This window comes from Aquila chrysaetos, chromosome 11, assembly GCF_900496995.4.
Source record: "Aquila chrysaetos chrysaetos chromosome 11, bAquChr1.4, whole genome shotgun sequence".
Classification (NCBI taxonomy): Eukaryota; Metazoa; Chordata; class Aves; order Accipitriformes; family Accipitridae; genus Aquila; species Aquila chrysaetos.
In genome coordinates this window covers 33,839,653-33,865,285 of record NC_044014.1, presented here as the reverse complement: position 1 = coordinate 33,865,285, position 25,633 = coordinate 33,839,653, and the positions used below count along the sequence as shown (strand labels likewise).

Genomic DNA, 25,633 nt, shown 5'->3' with positions numbered 1-25,633 from the left:
TGCTTTTTGGTTTGGACCAGTCATCAGTATATGGCTCATTCCTAGATTTTTCTTTCCTTTTTTAAATCTTCTTTTGCCTCCTTCATCCTAACTCATGCAAACAATTGTACTTGCTTTTTGTAATATTACAACGTTTACTGACCAATTTTCTTCTCTGGTCTCTCTGTTTTTCAATCATTTTTGTTGATTTTTATGTTTGATTTTAATTTAACAATTTAAGAAACAGTTGAACGGAGTGCAGGAGCAACAAGATCCCTACCTGCTACTTACTCATACAAGCCATTCTTTTCAACACGGCCATATCAGTCATGGACAACAGCTCCAATTACAGTGCCTGGGCAAACCAAATCAGGCTTCACTTCCTTATCAAGCTCTTCCTCTAACACTCCTACAGCTTCCCCATTAAAATCAATATGGTCTGTTTCTTCTGCTTCTCCAATCAAATCCACATTAGGAGCTTCTACCACATCTTCAGTTAAATCTGTTAGTGATGTAGCATCTCCAATTAGATCATTTCGGACAATCTCTTCGCCAATAAAAACTGTGGTATCACAGCCTCCATACAATATACAGGTTACTTCAGGCTCTTTCGTCAGAGCTCCCGCAGTCACAGAAGCTGCTAGTCTAAAAGGGCTGGCATCCACTACCACATTCCCCCCTCGGACATCTCCAGTGACTACAGCAGGATCTCTCTTGGAGAGATCATCCATAACCATGACGCCTCCAGCATCCCCCAAATCCAACATTAACATGTACTCTTCAAGTTTGCCACTTAAATCGGTCATCACATCAGCATCTTCACTTTTGTCGTCCCCTCTAAAGTCAGTGGTGTCACCTGCTAAGGCAGCAGTTGATGCTGTTTCATCCTCTAAAGTCATGATGGCCTCGTCTCTCTCGTCGCCAGCAAAACATGTAGCTGGGCACACAGATACACCATTGCTTAATGGATCTGTGTCACCTTTGAAATACCCACCTTCTGCCAACATAATAAATGGATCCAAGGCTGCAGCTGTTTTTCAAGACAAGATCGCTGCAGCTGCACATTCTGCAAGTTGTGCTGCTAACGCAGTTGCTGACACGGCTGAGAGAGTGTTTTCAACAGCTACAACAATGTCATTTTCTCCACTCAGGTCATTTGTGTCTTCAGCACCATCAGCTTTCCAGTCAATGAGAACTCCTCCTGCAGGTGCTTTGTACACAGCCCTTGGGTCAATATCTGCAACTACCTCATCAGTAACTTCATCGACAATAACAGTGCCGGTATATTCTGTAGTCAATGTTTTGTCTGAACCAGCATTAAAGAAGCTCCCAGAGTCGTCTTCACTTACAAAATCAGCTGCTGCGTTACTGTCACCTATTAAAACATTGACTACAGAGGCACGCACACAGCCTCCCTTTAATCGAACTTCATCTCCAATAAAATCATCCTTGTTTTTAGCACCCTCTGCTCTCAAATTGCCCACACCATCTTCTTTATCCTCCAGTCAGGAGATACTGAAAGATGTTGCTGAAATGAAAGAGGATCTAATAAGAATGACTGCAATATTGCAGACAGATGTCGCAGAGGACAAACCGTTCCAACCTGAGATACAAAAAGAGGGTAGAATTGATGATGAAGAGCCCTTTAAAATTGTTGAGAAAGTAAAAGAGGATTTAGTAAAAGTTAGTGAGATTCTGAAAAAAGATGTGTGTTTAGAAAGTAAAGGGTCGGCTAAAGTATCCAAAAGTGATCAAGGACACCTGTCTGAGGATGACTGGGTAGAGTTCAGTACAGAGGAGATTGATGAAGCGAGACAGCAAGCTTTGACGAGTCCTCCTATATCTGTTCCAGAGAAGGTCCAAATTAAAACTAAAACCATGTCGGAAAAGGATTATAGCTTGTCAAAAGTTATTGATTATTTAGCAAATGATATCGGTAGCAGTTCATTAACAAACATAAAGTACAAGTTTGAAGAGGGGAAAAAAGAAGGTGAAGAGAGACAAAAACGCATTTTAAAACCAGCTATTGCTTTGCAGGAACATAAACTTAAAATGCCTCCAGCCTCCATGAGGCCTTCAACATCAGAAAAGGAGTTATGTAAAATTGCAGATTCCTTTTTTGGAACAGATACTATTTTAGAGTCTCCAGATGACTTTTCTCAACACGATCAAGATAAAAGTCCCTTATCTGACAGTGGCTTTGAAACGAGGAGTGAAAAGACACCTTCTGCCCCACAAAGTGCTGAAAGCACAGGGCCAAAACCACTTTTCCATGATGTACCCATCCCTCCCGTCATTACAGAAACAAGAACTGAAGTTGTTCATGTTATCCGCAGCTATGAACCATCGTCCGAAGAAATTCCAGAGCAGAAAGCAGAGGAGCTACCAGCCTCGAAACCTACCCCTACGTTTATGGAGCTGGAGCAAAAACCTGCTGGATCTATTAAAGAGAAGGTTAAAGCTTTTCAAATGAAAGCCAGCAGCAGTGAAGACGACGACCATAAGTGTGTCCTTAGTAAAGGTGTCCGAGTAAAAGAAGAAACTCATATCACTACGACAACTAGGATGGTTTATCATAAACCTCCATGCACTGAAAGCACGTCTGAAAGAATTGAGGAAACAATGTCTGTTCATGACATAATGAAAGCCTTTCAGTCTGGACGTGACCCTTCCAAAGAACTGGCAGGTCTGTTTGAACATAAATCATCAGTAACGTCCGATGTTAGCAAGTCTGCTGAAACTTCACCACAACATGCAGAGAAGGACAGCAAACTGACACCCAAACTGGAGCGAATAATAGAGGTCCATATTGAAAAAGGTAATCAGGCTGAACCTACTGAAGTCATTATTAGAGAAACAAAAAAGCATCCAGAAAAAGAAATGTATGTATATCAGAAAGACTTACCTCGGGGAGATATTAACTTAAAAGAGTTGGAAAAACATGATGCTTTTCCTTGTTCAGACGAACAAGGTCAGCAAGAAGAAGAGGAGCTCACGGCCGAAGAGTCACTTCCTTCTTACCTGGAATCCTCTAGAGTTAACACTCCCGTGTCCCAGGAAGAAGACAGTCGCCCTAGTTCTGCTCAACTCATGTCTGATGACTCTTACAAAACACTGAAGCTTTTGAGTCAGCACTCAATAGAATACCATGATGATGAGTTGTCAGAACTAAGAGGGGAGTCTTACAGGTTTGCTGAGAAAATGCTTCTTTCAGAAAAGCTAGATGTGTCTCATTCTGATACTGAGGAGTCAGTTACTGACCATGCTCTACCCCTTAGTGCAGAGTTACAGGGGTCTGATAAACGATGCAGAGAAAAAGTAGCTACTGCCCCCAAAAAAGAGATTCTCTCCAAAATCTATAAAGATGTATCTGAAAATGGTGTAGGTAAAATGTCTAAAGATGATCATTATGATAAAGTGACAGTGTTACACTACACTGGAGATGTTAGTAGTCCAAAACATGCGATGTGGATGCGCTTTACTGAGGACAGATTAGACAGAGGTAGAGAAAAGTTGATGTATGAAGACAGGGTGGACAGGACTGTTAAAGAGGCAGAAGAAAAACTGACTGAAGTATCACAGTTTTTTCGGGATAAAACAGAGAAGTTGAATGATGAGCTACAGTCTCCGGAGAAAAAGCAGCACAGAAAAAATGGCAAAGAAATACATTCTAGCCAGAGCTCTGCCAGCAGCAGCCCTGAGAAAGTTCTGCTCTCTGAATTACCATCGTCCGGTGACAAATGGAGTAAGGTGAAGCAGTATGCACATGATGGGAAATGCTTTCCCAAGGTGGATGAAAGAAAAGCATCCAGTTTGCCCAGCAGTCCTGAAAAAAGGATATTTGTGCAACCTGCAGAGGACTCTAAACAAACTATGGAACACAAAGGAAGTGCTCAGCAGACTGGAGTACCTGAGGTTTCGCAGACTGGATTTCAGCTGAAGCAATCAAAGCTCAGTTCCATTAGGCTTAAATTTGAACAAAGTATAAGTCCAAGGAGTAAGGACGTAACTCAAGAAGAGAAAAAGCTGGATGGTCAGTCCAAAATTCCAGTAAAGAAATTGCAAGAAAGTAAGTTACCAGTGTATCAGTTTTATTCCAGAGAGAAACACGCAAAGCAAGTAGAGGTCATTGATGGGAGCACAGCTTTGCAGAAAGAAGTGAAAATACAGGAAGATTTTGTTCCAGGTAAAGGGAAAGCTATCGAAGACTTTCGTGCTTCAGACACACAAAGCCAAAGAACTGAGATGAGTAAAGGCGTGCCAGAACACTTTTCAGAACCACTGGCAAAAGACCTGGTGTATGGCTCAGACTCGACAACGAAGGGACAATGGGACAAAAAAATCTATAGGACATGGGAAAGTCCTGGAACTTCTAATCATAAAACACAAAAAGAAAAACTTTCACATGTGCTGGTTCCAGATACAGTAAAAGAAAACCATGTTGAGCATGCCGAAGCTAAAACTGACAAAAAAAGTGAATTTATCACTGTGACAGAGCACAAACTGGCAGCAAATGGAATTCATTCAGAAGAAGTGAAGGAACTGACTGTCAAATCTCCCTCAAAAAGGGTTTTATACAGAGAATTTGTTGTCAGGGAGGGGGAACATAATGGTGAAGTGGCTGATAAAATATCCAAAAGGAAAGAAGAAGTTGCTGTGTCCCATATTCCAGTCAGAATTGTTGAGGAGAAGAGAACCACGCTTGATGGTGTCTATGAACTTTCAGCTAAAGTATCCCAATCAGCTGTGATTAAGGAGAAAGTTGAGAGGCAGATTGATTATGTGGAAGATGAAAAAATAAAGCATTCAGAAATCAGAAAAGTTACCAAGCAGCAGAGCTCAATAGGTCTAAGTCCTCCTGTTGAGGAAATGGAGATATCCCCTAGCAAATCACCAGATTCTTTAGAATGTAGTCCAGGAAAGGAGTTTCCTTCAAGTGAGTTAGTTGACCCTGGTGCCAGTGATTACTTGGATAAAGTTGCACCACTAGTAAGCACTGAGGGAGTAAAAGAAATTAAGACCTTACCTGTTTATGTCAGTTTTGTTCAAGTAGGAAAGCAATATGAGAAAGAGGTGCAACAAGGAAATATTAAAAAAATTGTCAGTCAGGAGAGTAAGACAGTACAAGAGACAAGGGGGACATTTTACACAGCTAGACAGCAAAAACAACCTCCTTCTCCACAAGGCAGTCCAGAAGATGACACACTAGAACAAGTGTCCTTTATAGATAGCTCTGGTAAAAGCCCTTTAACACCAGAAACACCGAGTTCGGAGGAAGTGAGTTATGAGTTTACGTCTAAAACACCCGACTCACTAATAGCTTATATCCCAGGCAAGCCCAGTCCTATACCTGAGGTATCTGAGGAATCAGAGGAGGAAGCAGAGGCTAAGTCAACATCTGTAAAACAGGCAGAGGTTGAGGAATCACAGATTGACAAAGCATTACCTAATCATATAAATAAGGACTCTAACAAAAGACCCAAAGGTAACAGAGTTGCCTACATTGAATTCCCTCCTCCTCCACCACTGGATGCAGATCAAGGCGAGTCAGAAAAGAAGCCTCATTGTTCCACTGAAAGTGAAATGGAGATGACAGAAGTGAACTTGCAAGATGAACATGACAAATGCCAACTGGCTGAACCTGTCATAAGAGTACAGCCACCGTCTCCTGTGCCACCGGGAGCAGATGTCAGTGACTCCAGTGATGATGAATCTCTCTATCAACCCGTTCCACTTAAAAAGTATACATTCAAACTGAAAGAACTGGAAGATGACCAGAAAGAAACCTCAAAACCCAGAGGCCCTGAAAAGATTGAGAAACAGAAAGAGTTAGGACATCCCACTTCTGGGAAACCTAATGAGTTTGACATTGGGCTTGATTCACCCCAGAATGATGTAGTGCAAAATGGGAGTAACAATGACCAGTCTGTCACAGAGTGTTCCATAGCAACCACTGCAGAATTCTCCCATGATACCGATGCGACAGAGATTGACTCTCTTGACGGTTATGATTTGCAAGATGAAGATGACGGTTTAACTGAGAGTGATTCTAAACTTGCAGGTCCGGCAGTTGAAACCAAAAAGGACGTATGGACTACAGAAGGCATTCTAAAGCAGACTGATCGCTGCTTTAGCCAGAGTAAGCTTGAAGTCATTGAGGAGGAAGGCAAGGTAGGCCCTGAAGAAGACAAGGCACCTTCCAAGGGTCCAGCTTCTGAAAAAGCTGGAGATAAGAGTGAACAGAAGTCAGGGGCGCAGTTTTTCACTTTGGAAGGCAGACACCCTGACAGGACTGTATTTCCTGATACGTATTTCAGTTACAAAGTAGATGAAGAATTTGCAACACCTTTCAAAACCGTGGCCACCAAGAGTCTAGATTTTGATCCGTGGTCCAATAACCGAGGTGATGATGAAGTGTTTGAGACTAAATCAAGGGATGATGAGGCTAAACCATTTGGTCTGGCAGTGGAAGACAGATCTCAAGCAACAACACCTGATACAACTCCAGCCAGAACTCCAACAGATGAAAGCACGCCAACTAGCGAGCCCAACCCCTTCCCATTTCATGAAGGGAAGATGTTTGAGATGACTCGCAGTGGTGCAATTGACATGAGCAAGAGGGATTTTGTTGAAGAAAGACTCCAATTTTTTCAGATTGGTGAGCATACTTCTGAAGGGAAGTCAGGGGACAAGGGGGAAGGGGATAAAAGTACAGTCACTGCCATCACACAGCCACAGGCAGGGGACAACACTGTAGAAACAAACCTAGAGAGACCAGTAGAAACAACAGCAGTTGAACATAAGCCCATCGTCCAGGCCAGTGGAGATTGTATGGAACAAACACTTGGTAGTAACTCACTGGAAAAATCATCGGCAGCGGTAAATGCTTCTAAAGTTGATCCCAAATTGCGCACACCAATTAAAATGGGAATTTCTGCTTCCACCATGACTCTGAAGAAAGATGGCCCTGGCGAAGTGACAGATAAGATAGAAGCTGTGATGCCAAGTGGTCAGGGATTAGAAAATGAAACTGTAGCAGTGATTGCGAGTTCAGCTTCTAGCCAGACAAGCTGTAGGCAAACAGAAAACACTGATTTTCCAAAAGATAATTTTAATAACAACAACAATTTGGATTCATCTGCTGTCCCTACAGATGATATTACCTGTAATGTAGTGCTAAAAGAACATTTGGAACCGAAATGTTCCCTCCAGAAAGCTAATCAAGCAAAAAGCACTTCAGGAAAAGGTACAGGGACAACACAAGGACACAGAGTAAGAGATAAGCAAAAACCACATGGAGAGCAGCAAAAGTCAACAGAGTTGGTAGGGGCTAGAGGAAAATCAAAGCTTCCTGTAAAGGCCAGCTCAGTAAAAGAAGTCTTTTCACAGAATAATCTCCAAAGCAATACAGGGAGTAAACTGAGAGGGGCTAGTAAGCCTGACAAAGCAAAACAAAATAATCCTTCTCCCTGTCTAGAAGCAAGGTCTAGGATTCCTGTAAAAAATACACATAGGAGTAATCTAGGTAGAAGAACTCCAGCCCTGCCAAAACAAGAGCAGGTAGAGAAAGAAAAACCAAAACAGCTTCCTTCTAAATTACCAGTAAAGGTAAGATCTACCTCCGTCACCATGACAACAGTTAAAGTAAGAAAAAATCAGCTTAGGGAGGTATGTAAACATTCTATTGAATATTTTAAGGGAATTAGCGGTGAGACATTAAAGCTTGTGGATCGTCTATCTGATGAAGAGAAAAAGATGCAGTCAGAGGTCTCTGATGATGAAGAAGACAGTACATCAAAGAACACATCCTTATCAGAAGCTACTCAAGTTTACCAGCCTTCCATTACATCGAAGTCTGCTAGAGACATGAGAACAGAGGCAGCATCTATAAAATCAAAGATTGAAAAGGCCGACAGTGAGAGGAGGAGGAGTAAGAGGACTGGTGAGAATGAAGGCAGTCAGGTTTCTGGAGCTCTCATGGCTCACCTCGTGGAGATCAAGCCTAGTTTGTAAAACTTTCAACTTGTTGATCCTAGTGCATGAACTGTTGTGATTGCCTGTGGAGTGACTTAACTTTAGTTTTCATTCTGTCATTGTCATCTGTATGTGCTGTCTTATACTCTTCTTTCTTCCTTCAAACAAATCCTGTACTGTAGAAAGCTAGTGAAGCATGCCGAAGACATTCATGTAACTCAAAAATTGATGTAACTCAGAAATTGAAAGATTTCTTTTGTGACAGCAAATTTATTCTGTCAAAGTAGAGAAAGTAGATGATAATCTGGTCTTGGTGGTTTCCACCAGTAATTGAACAACTTGTGTACAGTCTAACAGCTAGATTGTCAGCATGTTTGGTTTCATTACACGACATCATGTAGTTTGACATTTGGCTTTACACAGGTGAAAATCTAAAAGCTGTGAAAAAAATTTGCTTTGTAGGTTATTAGGACACACAACCATTCTAGTAAACAATAGAAGCACTGGCAGCTTAGTCAAATTAAAGCTATTATTTATAATAAACTATTGTCCGGTTTTGTGGTTTTCTGTGCAAAACCTTTTTAATCGAGAAATTGTAAATCACAGGTCCACAGAGTCCATGTGAACGGACAGATATAAGGATGGCAATTGTAGCTGATCACCTAGGACTTAGCTGGACAGGTAAGCTTTTCTGCTTTAATATTGAAATTAGTCTTCGCTCTTACATTTTCAGGTAGTCTTTTACCAAAAGCCACAGCTAGGCTGCATCAGGCTCCCGCCAATGCACAGTGAGCCCAGCCTCCCAAAACATGCAACACGCCTAATAGGAAATTATCCCATGGTCTTGCAATAAATCAAACAGAAACTCATAGGGAAAATAGCTAAAAAGGGCCTCCTCTCAAGATGTTCACCCAAGGAGTTGAGGATCTATCTGCTCAGGCTGTGGGCTGCCTCTGTATCTGGACGGCAGTTTCCCCAGAGCCCTGGAGGTTTCAGGGAGCCCAGCAGTGCCCCAGCAAGTCGGTGCTGGGGGGGGGGGGGGTATCTAACTGTATGCCCACCGTACCTCCCTGTGTTGATGGGCAGAGCTGGCCCTTCCCGGGCTTACAGCTGCAGCAGCCAGCTCTCCCCGGGCGTAGGTGACAACAGCACCAGTGATGAGCTGCACAGCAAGGTCACAAAGGAGTAACAGTCACCAGAAAAAACAGATTTTATAAATAAGTGGTGATGAGGTAGTCTTCACGGAGTTTTTTTCACCGTGTTTAAATGGCTTACTGAGTATAAATACGATAATAGCTTACAGAGATGACTGAAATTCAAAATTGTGTCTGTCTTAGGAAATTAAAGTATGAGCATGTAATGCCATGTTCATCATTGTCTGTAAAGTTTGTGTCAGGTAGTTTTGTTGACATCTGTGTGATCCAAGAAAGATAATATTTTTAAGCCTGACATGATGATTGAGGGATTTGTGCTTTCTTTGGTGTTTCTATTGTTGTTTTCTTTTCTTTCCTTTTTTTTGTCTTTATAGAACTGGCAAGAGAACTGAATTTTTCTGTGGATGAAATAAATCAAATCCGAGTAGAAAACCCAAATTCTCTTATTGCTCAAAGCTTCATGTTATTAAAAAAATGGGTTACCAGAGATGGGAAAAATGCTACAAGTAAGTTCAAGTAGTTACTTTTGTTGTTTGTAAGTTATAGCCCATTTCATCTGTTGCCTGATCTAAATAGGTTAAATTGAAGAAAACATTATGAATGTCTTTTGCAAACCACTGATGGAAAAAAAAAGTTTCAGTTGTATTTTTACCAGAAGTCAGAAACATGTCATATTTATTCAGTATATATGCAGAAGGAAATAATCTGTTCTCCACATCCATAATTGATGGGACAAGTAATGAACTTAAATTCCGGTAAAGAGAATATTAGGGAAAACTTTCCAAGAGCAAGGAATGTGGAACATGGAAATAGGCTGCCTGGAAAAGTTAGGTAGTCTTGCAGTATTGCAGGTCATAAGAAAAGACTAAACCTCTTTCTGTGAGGAGTGATGGAGACACTGATTCTGCTGGGTTTATCTGTGTGTTTCACTTGAATTGCTCAAACTGAAAGAGGGGTTTGATTTTTGTGTTAGGTCAATGGTGTTCATTACCATTCTCTAATCCACACACTCCTGCACAGTATTTGAGTCTACTTTGATCTCTTTCACCGTAGAAGTAATTTCCAGTGTTACTGTGTTCTCACAACAAGATTACTGCAAATGAGATTTCACGATGTACTGCATGAATAGCCTTACATGCATTATTACCTGCATGGCTACCTATTCTGTTGTTCCTCGAAACAGAATGGTAAAAGGATTTTTACACTCCTTTTATGCTCCAGTAAAAGGATATTTTATTTCAGTAGTAAGTAAATACATTCTTTAAGAACTCTCTAACTTTATTCTTTGTGCCTTTTGTGTTGTAATATCATTTTTTATATATATATATATATATTCCCTTGGGGGGGAAGGAAGACTCTTAATAGATGTATATCTTGAATAAGTAGGCAGCAGAATGACTACTTAGACAAATGATGGGGTTTGCTAGAATCAAAGGCATTGGGACAGAAACATATGCCAGCAATTTATAATTAATACAATATGAATGTAACTGAGAAAGACGATTACATGGTTCTGCAACACTGAACTTTTTTCTGACACGTCTTGTTTGTTTTTCAGCTGATGCCTTAACTTCCGTATTGACAAAAATTAATCGAATAGATATTGTGACCCTGTTGGAAGGACCAATATTTGATTATGGAAATATTTCAGGCACCAGAAGTTTTGCAGATGAAAATAATGTTTTTCATGATCCCATTGACGGTAATTGAATTCTGTGGTCATATTTAGTTCAGTGACATGTCCAATAAGACAATAATGTTGTATAAACTAGCCTTTAAAAAAAGACAGTAAGTTCTACAGAAATAACTGTTTTTAATGTGAAGGGTTTTTTCACTCCTAAAGCATGCTCATGGTACGACACGCAGGCTGCACATTAATATCTCAGAGAATAAGCCCAGGATCCCACAAACGTATGCCTGAGTAAGCTTGTTCCCACCAGCCTTGGTGTCAGTTGACAAGACCTGCGTATTTTTCTCCTGCAATAGTTGTGCTTTGAGGCTTGCCCATGTATATTTTTAATGTACTTGGTATTGCATGCTTTCCAAGTTACCTGGAAATGTATATATATTCTTTGACTTCCTGTCTAGATAAGTAACAGTAAGACTTCTTCGAAGGAAAAAAAAGGAGGAAGAATGAGGGAAAAAAAAGTGCTTAGTAATTGCATAGAGTACATTAATGTGCAATTTACTATGAAGCCTCTTTGAGACAAGTGAACATCAATTACTTTATGATTTTGACTTGTACCATTTCTACAATGGCAGTAGAAAAATAAGAAAATATTTTATTAGTGCAGGAGAGAATATCTTTTTCAGTCTACTGATGGGTAAAATTGTGTAATAATTTTCACGTGGAAGCTGTACCAACTGAGAACAGATTTGTGCAGGTTACTTTTGAGCCAGATTAAAAGGATAAATGAAGTTCTGCTTGTAAACCAGAATTGCCATAGGTATACTTATTATTTCTCAATATGCTGAAGATGCTAAATGTTGTTTTTTCTTCTTTTAAATGTTAGTTAACAGGCACTGGGTTGCTATATTCTTTACTTTGATTTTTGTCACATGTATTATAAATAGCTCTGAAATAAGATTTTTCTTTTGTAAGTAACATTTCCTTTGTTTTTTGTAATTTGTTCAAGTACGTATTGGGCTTCCTCTGTATTTTAGTAGGATTTTTTTTCTTTAGAGCATATAAGCTCAGTGTACCTCCATTATTGAGCAGCATTGCTGGTCATTGCATCATTGCATTACAGAAATAATTTTCTGATGACATTTTAAGAAAGTTGCTCTTGAAATGTTGATTGCGCCTCTTAATAGTAGCATCAATGTTTTTACGAAAAAAATACGCTTCTCTGCAGTTGCTTTCTGTCTCTCCTCTTCTCTGAACCTTCCTCAAGCTTCCTTTCCTCACCAAGACCAGACCACCTTTGCCTTTCTCTCAGCTGATTCAGGAAACCAAAAAACCAAACCCTGTTAATGCACCTCCCTTTGCAGGCAGCACAATGTCAAGTTAACCCCACAGCATGTATTTTTTTCCTTTTGTAGGTTACTCAACCTCTTATTTGCTGGAATGCGAACTTCAGATTTTGTTGTCGCTTTTATGTGTATATTCAGTTTAATCCTTTTGTATGGTTTTCCCGTGTTTTCATCAATTTTTCTTTTCTTTTCTCTCTTTATTTGAGCAGTGTATCTGATTGTACCCATGTCACCAAGATCACCTCACTCTCCAAGATCACCAAGATCTCCTTACTCACCACAGTCCTCTCACCTGTATAACTTTACTGTACCTGAAATATTCATATAGCTCTCCCTTGTTGTGTTTGTGTTCTCTTATCCGTTTGTTAGCTTCCCTTTTTAGTTTTTTATCCTGCTGTGTATTTAGATCTACTATTCTTTAGTATCCTCATTAGGATCCATTTCTGTTCCTCATTCTTTAAGTATTCCATTCTTGTGGCTCTGTGGTTAAATTGGAGATATCTATTAGTAATATTGTATTGCTGGTATCATGTATTTTTATATAAGAGTATATTAAAAATGTGGCCCTGTTTTAGAAATAATGCCTGCTGACAAACAAGTGGCTGTCCTATGTTATGATCTACTTCTGTCTTTAAAATCTATTTATTAAACTTTCAAATTAAAAAAAAAAGAAAAACTGGGAAAGAAAGATTTACACAATATGGCTGCAAGAGATTGTATTGGATATAAAGGGACAGCCACCCTTGTCCACATTTGATTTATTGCATGCTCATAAGACAATCTGCTATAGCTTGAAAATGTTAAAATGGCTGCAAAACCAATTGCTGAAATCTTTACAGACTATTTACAAAATAGTCAAAAGTACTGGCTCCACTGTACTATTCACTGGCAGTACTCATTTTTTGTTCCATCTGTTTAGGACAAAGTAAAGAAATCTCTCAGAACTGCATTTGTTCTTACACACACACCTGCACCTCCTCATACGTTTCATACTTTATGTAGCTCATGAATCATTTGACATTTGCTTATTTGTTGCTCCATGCTTCATCCCAGTCAGTCCAAATGTGCTGTCTTCCTTAGGTTATCCCACCATTCAAGTGGAACTGGAAACTCCCACTGGGTTGCGCTTCGTGCCACCCACCCCCTTCCATCAGGATGATTTCTTTAGCGACACCTCTAGCCTAGAGTCACCCCTTAGAACTCCCAGTAGACTGAGTGACGTGTTAGTGACCTCCCAGGGACACGTAGATGGTACAGCAGCAGCACCGCCAGTGGTGACTGAAGAAGACACTTCACTGGATGACAGCAAACTCGATTTCTCAGTGCCTAGAGAAGGAACACCTAAAGATATTTCCGTAGGCGAGAACCAGTTGGAGGAAGTGGACCTTAAGGATTTTCCACGGTATCTTGGTAGTTATGGCGGGATATCAAAAGATACTAAACAAAGGCAGAGTGAAGAGACTAGTAAAACAGGAGTAAGGACTGAACAGCCTGAGAGAGAAAAGTCTGGTACTGATGAGGAGATGACGGAAGAAAAACTTAAATCTCTGTTTGAGGACATTCATCTGGAAGAAGGAGCTGAGTCTGAGGAGATGACGGAAGAAAGAGTATGGTCAATTCTTAAAGGTGTTCAACAAGCAGAACACGAAATGTCTTCAATTACAGGTTGGCAGCCTGACTCGTCAAGTGTCACTGAGCCACTGACATCGGGACGCAGAATAGGTGGTAGCCTGCTAGATCGTTTGGATGATAGGTGAGCACCTTTGTATAAGAGTGTGTGTGTGTAAGCAAGCCTTCCCATGCTGCTTTTACCTCCAGGAGCAGTGCTGAGGCTGCTGTTCTAATATTCTATGAGAATATGTATATATGTGCATGTGTATATATATATGTATTTAAAAGAAAAAGTAATAGTTGACTCGATTTGGCCTCAGACATATTTGTCTTTTAAAATGTATATTTATCAGGTTTCGTTCTTAATATAGGTATTTCAGAAGTAGTTTGTGTTACGTTTAGTGGATAACATTACTTTTTGTTTTCTTTATCTAGTGTATTTCTATTTTTAATTAATCTAAGTGATATATACATATAACTAGAATCGAGGACTATAAAATGTACATTATCTGAAACTAGGACACTACATTACTCTTATTTCTCGAGTACCTTTTTAGCAGCCATCCTTTTCATTGCATCTCTATGCCTTTCCTCAGATAGTTGTTACTTTTTCCATAAGCCAATTTTTAAATTGTCACTGCTTTTATACACTTACTTCAAGCATGTTATGTCATGGTGATTTACTAGACTTTTAAAGAGGTGAGTTACAAGGAATAAAAAGGTAAGAATGGTGATACCAAATCCGTCTAGTCCCCTATGTTGTCTCCCAGCAGTGACTGTAGAGGATGCTCAGGGAAGGAGGAGAGTGGACGTGTACTCTGTTTTCCTCCAGTACTCTCCCAAGCGCCACTTGCTTTCTGCATAATGACCTGCTGAGATGGATGCTTTCTACATGTTTATCCTCAATGCATTTCTCTTGCATGAGCTTTTCCAGCCTCCCCTTGGATCTACTTAAACTTTCAAGATTCACGATATGTTGCCATGTTCAGCCTTACTGGCACCCACTGGGTGAAGAGCTCCTGCCTGCCTTTGTTTTGAATGTGGCTCCCATGATTACTAATTGAAGGAGCCAGGTCTGCATGAGCTGTAAATCAGCAGAGAATGATTATTTGCAGAGAATGATTATTTGTCTGTCAGCAGTTTACATCATTGCAGCTTTGACTCAGGATGTTTTAAGGTTTCAGGTAGCATTAGATACTCTCTTACTGAATCCAGTGGGAATTCAGCCATTGATTTCAGCAAACTGCTTGTCTTTCAGGACTGTAAAGCACTTGATCTACTACTGATGCGATTTCTGTTGTTAAGCAAGCATTGTTATTCTGCATTTTATTTTGTGTTAAATTAGTAACATAGTTCAATTCTAGAAGTAAAAGGACTTCCTTGAGAAAATAACATATCAATTTCTAACTAGATTAATTCAATTTACTATCTTTTGTAAGAGTTTTGCCCGCAAATAGCTATAGTATTTTCATGTGTACGGTCATTATCTGAAAGCAATCAAAAATGCAAAAGGGAAGAAAACCGTGCCTCAGAAGTGCAGGTTAAACCTATCTGTAGGTAATCTGAGGCAAAATTTTGGTCAGCTGTCTATCTGGTAGTAACCTTCCTTGCCTTTGGCTTTGTTTATTATTGAAACTCTGAACTGTCTAAGGATTTATTTTCAGATAGCAATATTTTTTAAAAGGCATGAGTTATCTGGAGTATAGATATTGTACTTTGGGGGAAAAATAACATAAACTATTTGGTCATTACTGGTAATTGCATGGTAACAGATACTTTCATCACTTCCCTAGTCAGAGAGCAGGTTAAAGAATTAGTGCCTCGGGGATTTATCTCATGATTATACAATGGAAATGGTAGGTGTTGTGTATTTTTCTTTCTCTTTTTCCTTCCCCCTGCCAAGTGGAAGGGGAATAACATAAAACATTTGACCTTGTTTCCAGTGTTCACCATATTCTTGTTGCTTCTGGAAAGATACCATGATGCAGAAGATAAGGCTATTAAATAGATTGAGGTTTGCAAGCTGAATTTAAAATCTTACTTTTTTTTGTCTGAAACGCATGTGCTAAGGATGAAGGCTCAGTAAGAGGCTCGGTGCTTTGCCCTTCTGCGTGTGATTTAAGCACTGAACGGCTGTCTGTGCTTTTTTTCTTTTTCTTGTAGTTCGGACCAATGTAGAGATTCCATTACCTCATATGTCAAAGGAGAAGCAGGGAAGCCAGAAACAAATGGAAGCCTATCCGAATCCACAGCAGAGGCGAAAACTAAATCCTACATCCAGGAATCTTTAAATGATGTGGGAAGACAGAGTGACAAAGAAGCCCTGAAAACAAAGACCCAGATTGCAGCTGGTACTGATGAGCAAACGTTATCATCAACAGCATATCAGAAATCTTTGGAAGAGACTAGCAAGCCAACAACAGAAGGCAACAAAACATCTGTGCCTGTCAGTGTGAAGAAGATGAGCTGGAGTACTTCTGAGGATAGCAAGCCAAGAACAAGCATCCAAGAGGAGGAGGGAGCAGTAATGTCTGAACAGAAGGTACGGTATGTCCTGTAATAATTAACTGTGTGAGGAGTCCCTATTGCTCGACATAATTTTTTGTAAGACTTATAACGTTGTTTGTGACAGGTTTGGTTTTTTTTTTTTAATCTTTCTTTATGCCTTTTCTATTTTTTGCTGAATTAAGAAAAATGGAAGGTAGTGGAAATTTATGTTCTGCAGTGTGAATAGAATGAGGTGGGGCGCGGGTGGGCAGAGGAGCCAAGCAGGGCTGCATAATCCTCTGCCTGACTGGCCCCGAGCCCTGGAAGAGGTTAGAGCAGCTTCTGGGACCACTGTCCCGCATCGCTAGGGAACAGGCCTCTTCCCTGCCCTGACATACCACCTGTGCAATCAGTGCCAAATAGCTCAGCTGTCCTCCATCTGTTTCAGTAAGGTGATGCCACTGGTTTCCACTCCTTTTGTGACATGGAAGTGAACAAAGAGATATTGGGACTCTGTGGCCTCTATCCTGCTCCTTGTCCCCAACACCTCCTGCATTTTTTTACTCTGTTAATTTGCAGAAAAATAAATTTTGGGTAATATTTAATCTCCTCCTTACGTTTTTTGTTTCATGGCCTCATTCATCCCAACTCCAAAGTGCATCCAGCCAAGAGGAATCAAAAGATTTCCAAACGTGTAAAGCACTTTTCCAGGTGGTGGCTCTTCTTAAAATACTGCGGAGGGGCTCCCCTTTATTTCTACCTTGCCTGGCTTGCACATCCTTAACTGCAGAACTGCAGTTGTTGTCTGACAATTAAGATTTTAATAGCTTTCTCAGTTGCTTATATTTATTTCCCAGAAGTTTAAAAGTAAAGTAGATTCAAAGAATGGCTTATAGCCCCATGGGTGCGTGCACCTTGCACCCCAGCTGTGGGAAGGTTTTCATGGAATAGACCACAGGGCTGGTAGGGAACCAGGCTGAAAAAGGGAATTGCAGAGGCTCTTCTACATTCCTCTCTCTGCTGAGATTGTCTTTTCCCAGGTGTGATACAGGAGGAGATTATAACTTCTGGAAGCGAGGTATTTCAGTAGAATTGCTTCTACATGATATAGCACTTTTTTTATAGTAGCACAATAAAAATGTTGGCTGTGGTAGGCTGCAATAAATCATTCAGGTTTAAATTAGTTCATTTTAAACTATTCTTTCGATTATACAACCAAGAGTTCTTTTATTAGATGGTAACATAATCAGTCTCAGCAGTTATGCAGCATATGATTGTTATTATCGTGTTATTAGTTCGTGACACAGTTGAAGCAATGAAGATCTTTCCTAATGTTCACCAATTACTGGAATACTTTAAAAATGTAAGAAAGAGCCTTCTGCAAAGGCAGTTAAAGGCAGATGGCAGAGTTCCTTTAGCGTTGGTAGGCTTTGGGGCAGACCTCAGGCTTTTATTATTATGATCCATTTAAAAGCAGGGATGAGCGTAGATGCACACTGTAACATGCTGAGGGTGTGCAACAGTGCTGCACTTTCCCCTCTGGATTCCCATCAGTGAAAACATAAGTTGTCATCCACTTTTGTGTGCTCTTTACTTTTGGATATCCCATCTGGATTGGGAAGAAAAAGCACGTGCTTTTCTTATGCATGCTTCTTGCACTACTTTTGCTTTATTGGCAAAGGGTGATAATCTCACCTTCTAAATAACAAGTCTTTTTATAGATATGATCTTGGAATAAACTGGTATCAGAAAATAATGTCACTTCTAAATGTGGTTCTCTCACAAAGCCTGAATGGGTGACAAACTAGTGTTTGTTGGAATGACAACAAGAATTGTTTCTAATATCTTGCTGATATTTCTTCAAGAATATCTTCTAATTTAATTTGAAGTCAATAGTTTAGTTACTAACACAGTCCAATTTATGGATACTTCATGTGCTGTCATGAAAACAGAGAATTTCAACTGCAGTCTTTCTGCAAGGTGTTCTTCAGAAATGCTCCATAAAAAGAAAAGTGTGGAAGAAACAGATTTATTTTTGTGGAAAGAAAGGGGGAACAAAATAAAATTACTTCCCAAAGTAAAAGGTGAGGGATGCATCAGTGTTTTGGCACACAGTTTGCAACAAGAGATAAACTCAGACAATTGATATTGGGCTGCTGCCTGGTGATGTGGATGAAACAAATTGTTGGCCTCATCCCAAGTCCATGTAAATGCCCAAAAGTTTACAAAAGCAATGCAGTGACAATGTAGGCCATATAATTCTCTACAAATGCTCAAGCATCAGATTCCAATGATCTTTTTAAATGAGAGGAGCACAGCACAGTTGCTCTATTATCCCAAAGAGGGTGATGTCCACCATGTGGTTGAGGTGACTCCCAGTGTCAGAATTCCATCACAAATAAACCACTTGAAGCTGTTTATTAAAAATAACTCTTCCTCCAAAACCTTCGTGCCCTCTGGGAATCTTCTCCTGCTTCTTGTTACTTCTTTAGGATAGGGTTGAATTATAATTTTTTTGTATGTGTATTTGGCTAGTGTCAGAGGACAGCAGGAGACTTTACGTGCAGATGAATACTGTCATCCTGCCCTAAATGCTTTTTGTTATACAGTCCTTTTTCTCCTCCACCTACCTATGCCTACTCTTATTTGACACATCATTTGTGAGAAATGCTTCTTGTTTGGGATGTCTTGGGCCAGATTCAAAAAGCAAAACAGAAATGCAGTTAGCAATACCCACTGTTCATGATTTTAAAATCAGTTTGGGGCTGTCATTGAGTGATTATAGAGAAAATTTTCAAATTTCTCTATTCACAGAAAGGGTGGTTCAGCCAAACATCATGTGAGAAGGGCCTCTGCCCTGTGTCTGTCACAGACATAGGTATGAAGCCCTCTGCCAGGCATGTGCTCACAGAGCTGCTCAGCCCCAAAGCCAAGGAGCTCCTTGGGTTTCAGAGGGGAAAACCCTGGGGCTGTCAGAGGGTGCCAGGGCAGAGTAGACACCTGTGTGTGGCTGTGGTACCTCCCGGCACCAAGCTGAGACCAGCGTTAGGCTGTTCCCCCTTGCCCTCAGCTGAGGTCTACCAGTTCACTTCTTAAAAAATGCAGAATGATTGTACTTCACACTACAGTTTTGCTACTTAAAAGCAGATAAATACTGAGCAGGAAAGCCATTTACATGGAGAAGTTCTTCAAAATGCTTATTTGTAATCTTTGTGGAGGTGCTCCACTGAATCTTTCTGCATGACTGTCTTCTTTCTTTATGAGGGAATTCACTTCCCATACCTTGTGAATCCATACAATTTGTTTGAAACATTAATTTTTGAGGAGAAAAAAGCAAGGAGTTATGACAAGGCTTTTTTGTACACAAAATTTTTAGCAAGTACGTACGATTTAGAAATTCCACAGGTCAGATGCATTCCAAATACCATTTTCTAAGACTTAAGAGCTGCTGAGATATTCCATACCTGGTATACTTATCAAGCTACAGCATGCCAAGGAGCAAAAAGGCCTCCTCCCGCCATATCCTTTAAGAGCAAAACTGCGAGTCATTATGTACATGACAGAGACAGGAAAACCACTGTCCATGATAACCTCTGTTTTCTTCTCCTAGTCCTGATCAGCATGTTCTGTCTTGCAAATGTGCTGTTCAAATGTACTAAAACTGCATTTATTAGGAATATAGTGACAGTGACAGTGAGATTGAGAGTGATTCAAGCTCAGATGAAGAGCAGAGAATTACTACAAGAGTTTATCGACGGCGGTTGATTCTGAAGGTATTTTGTGATTTGCATTCCTGAGACAACGTTGGCATGGACGTGGGTTTGGACCGCTGTGTCAGAATGTCAGTTTTGGCATACCAGAGTCCCTCTGGTAGTGTGCTTTCCATTGCCAGTATGTATTTATAACCAAGCACTAGGTGGCCTTTTCTTGCTTAACCCAGAGGTTTATGGTTGTCTTCTGCTGGAAAACAACTGTGCTGCATGGCATGTTGTGTCCTTCACTGCCACTGTTTTGCATGGCATCTTAAAGACTATAGCTAGATGCAGTGTGTTGGTCTGATGTAGAGAAAAATGAATTGCAGAGAGATATGGGTGACAATTTTTTTTCTTTTTTTCTATTTTCTTAAAAAAATTCTAAATTACAAGTTAAAAAATTGCAGGAATGTACATGAGTGGGACATAGGAGAGGTGAGCCACATACTCTGGTTGAAACTTGTGGTCCTAAGTGCTTAATGTGTTCTGGTGTTGTGGTTTAACCCCAGCCAGCAACTAAGCACCATGCAGCCGCTCACTCGCTGAAACCAGGACATCTGGAAAACCTCAAAACAGTGGGTGATCCTGATTTAAAACCTACCAAAGTTAATAAGAGTCTTTGTATTGCCTTCAGCAGGCTTTGTTTAGTATATTTATTTACAGATGACCTTTATTTACAGCATAATATACTTTATATATTGATAACAATGGCATAGTCATATAAATAATAGCATTTGCCCTCATATTTTTTCTTGTATGGTCATATATTATGGCTTTATTTGCCTGCAGCGTATAGCATAAGAAAATAATTCTGCATTGGAAACCATTATGTTAATCCCTCGGTAACTTACAAGATTTATTAGATTCTTATTAGAAAATCATGTAGTCAAGCCATCAAAAAGACAGCCAGCCACCATAGTGCTATTACAGCACTAGCTGAGTTTGCCTAAGATATAGTTGTTACTTTAGGAATGATTTGTGATGCTCTGATTGCACATATCTATATAGCTGCTATTTGCATGCTTCGTGGAGAAGAGTATGCATACAGGCACCACACCTTTTGTGTAACGTGGATGGCAGATTGGCTGCTCTGCACAGCTACTGATCTGTCCAAGATACAGACACTTTTGGAAAAGGTAGGATGACATTTCTGACTGTCTTCACCCTGAATTTCTTCAGTATACCAGTCATGCTTCCGTTTGGGACAGGGCAGGAATTGCAAAAATGAGCTCAGTAGAAGGGGATATTTTGTCCAATAACTCATCTTTACAGGCAGAACCTGCTGACTTCCATGAAAGGCCCTGGACAGGTCGGGGTATAACCCTTCATCAGTAATTTCCCTCTGCAGAGAAGACATGACTGGTCAGAAATAGGAATGTAGTTTGTTGGTTTTTTTTTTTTTCAAATGGGGCAGGTGGCCTGTGGTTTATTACAGACCCTCGAATGCTGTAAGAATGTTTGTGGTAAGACATAAAGTCTCCGTGCGCTGCAAGTTTTAAAGGCTGCATAGTTGGCCTGTGGCTGATGTCCCCCACCCAACTGATGTCTGAACTATTTTAGTGTCCTCTGGTTTGGAGTCAGGAGATGTCAGAATAGAAAAGAGAAAGTATGTAAAAGGCATCCTTCACTTACTTTCCAAGTACATTCTCTGTGTTTAGAGAAAGGCATAGAAAATTGTTTTTAAATGTGGTGAGATAATTTGGGGTTGAACTTTTAACAAAGCAACGGTAAAGCAGTGTATATAGTGTTGTAATCTGCAGCTAGTGCAGATGCAGTCAGGAGGGTGTGCTCCGTGAGTGGAGGTGGCTGAACCTGCTCTATTGGGAATGTGTCTGATCCAAACTGGATTAGAGCTGTACCTGTCTCTTGATTAGAAAATACACATGATACTTATGCCATTTTCTGAAGATGTATAGCTTCTTTTTTTTTCCCCCACTCTGCATCTCAAGACAACCTTAAAAGAGACCAAGAAAAATTTTCACAGCAGCAATCATCAGGCCTTTTAGAGTTTGGTAGTGGAAAGAGTTTGATACTGGAAACAACCACTTCAGTAAATACATTTTGTCATGTAAGGTTCATGAAATGGTGGTATGAAATAGAAGAATCAAACTTTAACGTTGGTAGAGATCTGGACTTTAATTTCTGCACATTCCTGGGAGCAGAGGTTCAGTTTGGGTGAACTGAAATCTCTGGGAGAGCATGCACAAACTGAGGAACAGCTCCTCATGCAGGGAAGAGGTCTCAGGACACAGCGCTCAGAGGCACGGAGCAACGCTTTCAGCAGGCAGAGTAAAAATAACTCCTGTGTTTCTGCTGCAGGACCCCGAGCAGCGGTCAGGAGGAGCAGGAGGCTCTCGCCTGCCAGTGCCTGAGTGCCCAGCGAGCAGGTGCTCTGCCCGACCCCATGGCCCGCTGCCCCTCTCTGAGGCTTACGCTGAGTGGGGCTGGCATCTCTTGCACATAGCAGTAGCGAGAGGGCAATCAGGCTCTCCTTCTGCTCCTGTGGTTTCTGACACTCGTGGCTAGCCAAATAGTTGTTAAGGTGCGATGCAGAGTAGGAGGCAGGGACGTTTCCCGTCCCCCAGGCAGCGAGCCTGCCACACGCTGACAATGAAATGCCCCAGTGCTTATCTGCAGTCCCACCTGGACCAGGGGAGTACTTATCCTCTACTGCCTTATGTTTACTTAGGAGCCAGCCCTAGAAATCTTGGTTGAGCTGGCATTCTCTGGAACAAAAACTGTTTTGAACATCTGAAAAACCTGGGCGCAGGCATCATAAGTGGCTGGCAGTGCCTTGCCCGTGCTGTCAGCCCGCTCTGCCGGCTTGTGCCGATGGCAGCAGCCGGGAGGGGACAAGGGTGGCCTTGGAGCCTCCGCTGGGTAGAGCCGCACAAGGGAGCTGCGTTATTTTACTGTAGCATATATTCATTACTGCTTGCGTGTTGCATTAAAGGCAACAGAGGTACTCACGTAGCCTGCAGGCATAAAGTTTGGTAACGCCAAAACTTGAGGATAAATTGAGTCCTGTAGAAAAAAGGCTTTGCTATGTGCCTCCACAGCTACCATCAGGGCTGAATTGCTTCATTACCTTTGTTCTTCTTTCCCAACTTGTTTTTTTGTTTCAGTGCTGTTCTGCATTATTACTAACAGTATTATTTCCATTTAACTGCTACCTTAGTTCTCTGTCCTGGCCCAAATATGGAGAAAGACTTTTCTCTACCCTGGAGGTATTTTCCCAGCAGTCCAAGAGCTGAGTCCTGTCAAGTGTTCAGCACTCTACTCTCAAGCACATTCCCATGGGATTTAGCACTTCAGAGGGCTGAGCCCATAAAACCAGACAAGCAAGGACTGATGCCCATTTCCACATGTAATAGGATCGTATTCTAACCTCAAGGTAGTGCATATGGTTTTGGTTTTGCTTCCTTTCCCCTCTTCTGTTCACATGGCGGATTGATGGGATGGGGCATTGCAAAAGAAACGGGTTTTTATGGTAGCACAGGAATGCGAGCAATTAGCACACAAGGGAAAAATAAGAGTGCTGCCACAATGTGCATGCACATTCAGAGCCTGATCCAAAGCTCCTTTTATTCAGTCATGACAGAAATCAGTGTCTAATTTTTCAAGCTTTTTCAGAGGTGGTTATATCTTTCATGGGTAAAAATTTTTGGCAAAAACTGTTTAGTAAAATTCTTGCCAAAAGGTTTATGGTAGAATTTTGTAACGGAAAATAAAATAGATTTCTAAGCAGGGGTTATTAAAATCTGATGTCATTTTGTGTCTTGTACTTTTGTTATTTCTTGCCAATTTTTGTTAAAGATTTATTTGTCTCTTTCCATGCATTTTGCTCATGAAACTGCCCGTTACTGATTGCAGAGGGTTTGGTTCAGCCTGCGCTGGAGGAGTGGCATGGGAGCCTGAGCAGCAGTCAGTCAAAACTAGAACCAGCAGCTTTCATGATCTTATTATTCAGAGGAAACTTATTTATGGAAAGTGAAAATGTGGCCATCCTGTCAGTGAGAAGAATTAAGGGCCTGTGCCCCACATAAGGCACATGGGAAGCATTTTCATTTGTGTATTCAGCTGGGCGCAGCCTCTCTGCTGCAGTCCCTGCCAGGCTGGGAGAGCTGCAGAATTGCTCTACTCTCTAAGTGCCCTCACCCCGGGAGGGACCGACAGGTTCGGAGTTGCCAGCCTCAGTAAGATAACACAGAGGTAAATTAAACCACAGACTACAAGTGCTGTTACAAGGTCTGTTCATCATGTTGTCCTCCATGCCACAAGCAACAGACCTATGACCCAGCTCCCCGTATTGGACTCTACTCTGCCCCATTTGAGGCACCATTTCCTTTCAGGTCTCCTTGACTTGCCTGGCGGTTTGTTGTCGTGCCCCCCCGCCATGGCTTTAGCAATACATCTGCAAACAAGCAAGTACAGACTCAGCACAGGCACAGGCAGAGAGTCATGGCATCTGATTAACAAAGTCTCCCTGAGTAGGCAGAACTCACTAATGAAAATGACCTTAATGAAAGATGTTTGTTTCTACTGCTGCTGCCACAGAGGCTTGAGACCCCAAGGAGACTGAGGCGCAGCTGCTGTTTATGCATGAGAAGAATGTGATCTCGAGACTGAAAGGATTATGTCTTGATGGTGGCTTAGGCCGGTAAGGGAAGAGGTCTGAGCGCTCTGTACAGCTCCTGTTCCCATTGCAGCATTGCCTCTGGTCTTTGGCAGAATTAAATATTTAGGATCTTTCCATCTTGCTTATTTCCGCCTGCTTTTAAATTCCCTTTTATCCATCTGGGTAAGAGGCATCCAGCCGCACCTTTTTTCTCCACTGTTACAACAACACTAGATGTATAGGAGGAATAAAAGGGACTATTATCCCTCTAGTAGCAAAACAAACATGAAAGAAAACCAGAGCTCTGACAAATCTGCAGTGAACTTTGGCACAATACTGCAGCACCGACTGTATAACTCTGTTTATCTGGAGGTCCCTGGGAACACCCGTAATCTGCAAATAACTGTTAAGAAAATCAGTAGAGCTGGCAGAAGACTTTGAGGAAGCTGCTCTTTGCTTCTCCTGCCCTGGAGAGCAGCAGAGAGAGGATACCAGCTGGTTTTGGCAGGACTACACTCCGGCGAGCAGGGTGACATTAAAGCACTCTGCTTTGCAAAGCTTCCTGGCATGTTCTGGGGCTGAGGCAGCCTTTGTATGGTTTAGTCCCCGGGATATAACTGAGCTTCCAGTAATCGCGGTATTAGGTTTTCTCCCTGCCTTTCTAAAGCTCTTGGTATTGTGACAGTGATTTCGACAGGTCAAGGCTAAAATGAAGCCCACATAAGTATGATGCAGCAGAAGGAATTTTATTCTTTAGCAGTGACACAGACGCACCAGCTTTGTGTTTAAAAACAGCTTTTGTTGACAAGGTCATCTAACGTGCCATTCTAACCCAAAGCTGGTTTGAGATCTGACAAGTAAAACTGCCAGTGGGTAAGGGTTTTTTTCCCTAGCAAACATCCATCTTTATAACTGCATAGGATTAGAAATGTCAGTAAATCACATCTACCTCCTGCCAATTGTGAGCCCTCCTGCAATTTGTTTAACTACCCACCAGCAAGAAAATTGTGAAAGCTGGATTTCATGCATGCTGACTGCTGAGTAGTTAACAGCATTTATCCTTAAATTGTGCTTAAAGGAGCACG

At 41.1% G+C, this 25,633-nt stretch overlaps 1 protein-coding gene across 43 annotated transcripts in view; it reads left to right on the top strand.

Annotated features, from left to right (window-relative positions):
* ANK3 (ankyrin 3) overlaps positions 1-25,633 on the top strand; it is a 382,076-nt gene that overhangs the window by 346,991 nt on the left and 9,452 nt on the right. For 16 of the 43 annotated variants that reach the window (XM_041127055.1, XM_041127059.1, XM_041127053.1 and 13 more), the window contains 7 exons: positions 221-7,921; positions 8,560-8,634; positions 9,482-9,613; positions 10,666-10,809; positions 13,746-13,833; positions 15,855-16,233; positions 19,853-19,951. In XM_041127055.1, the coding sequence (XP_040982989.1) occupies positions 221-7,921; positions 8,560-8,634; positions 9,482-9,613; positions 10,666-10,809; positions 13,746-13,833; positions 15,855-16,233; positions 19,853-19,951 (8,618 nt within the window). Of the gene's footprint in view, positions 1-220; positions 7,922-8,559; positions 8,635-9,481; positions 9,614-10,665; positions 10,810-13,160; positions 13,834-15,854; positions 16,234-19,852; positions 19,952-25,633 lie in introns of all 43 variants that reach the window. The other 27 variants (XM_041127073.1, XM_041127071.1, XM_030031147.2 and 24 more) reach the window with 7 other exon arrangements.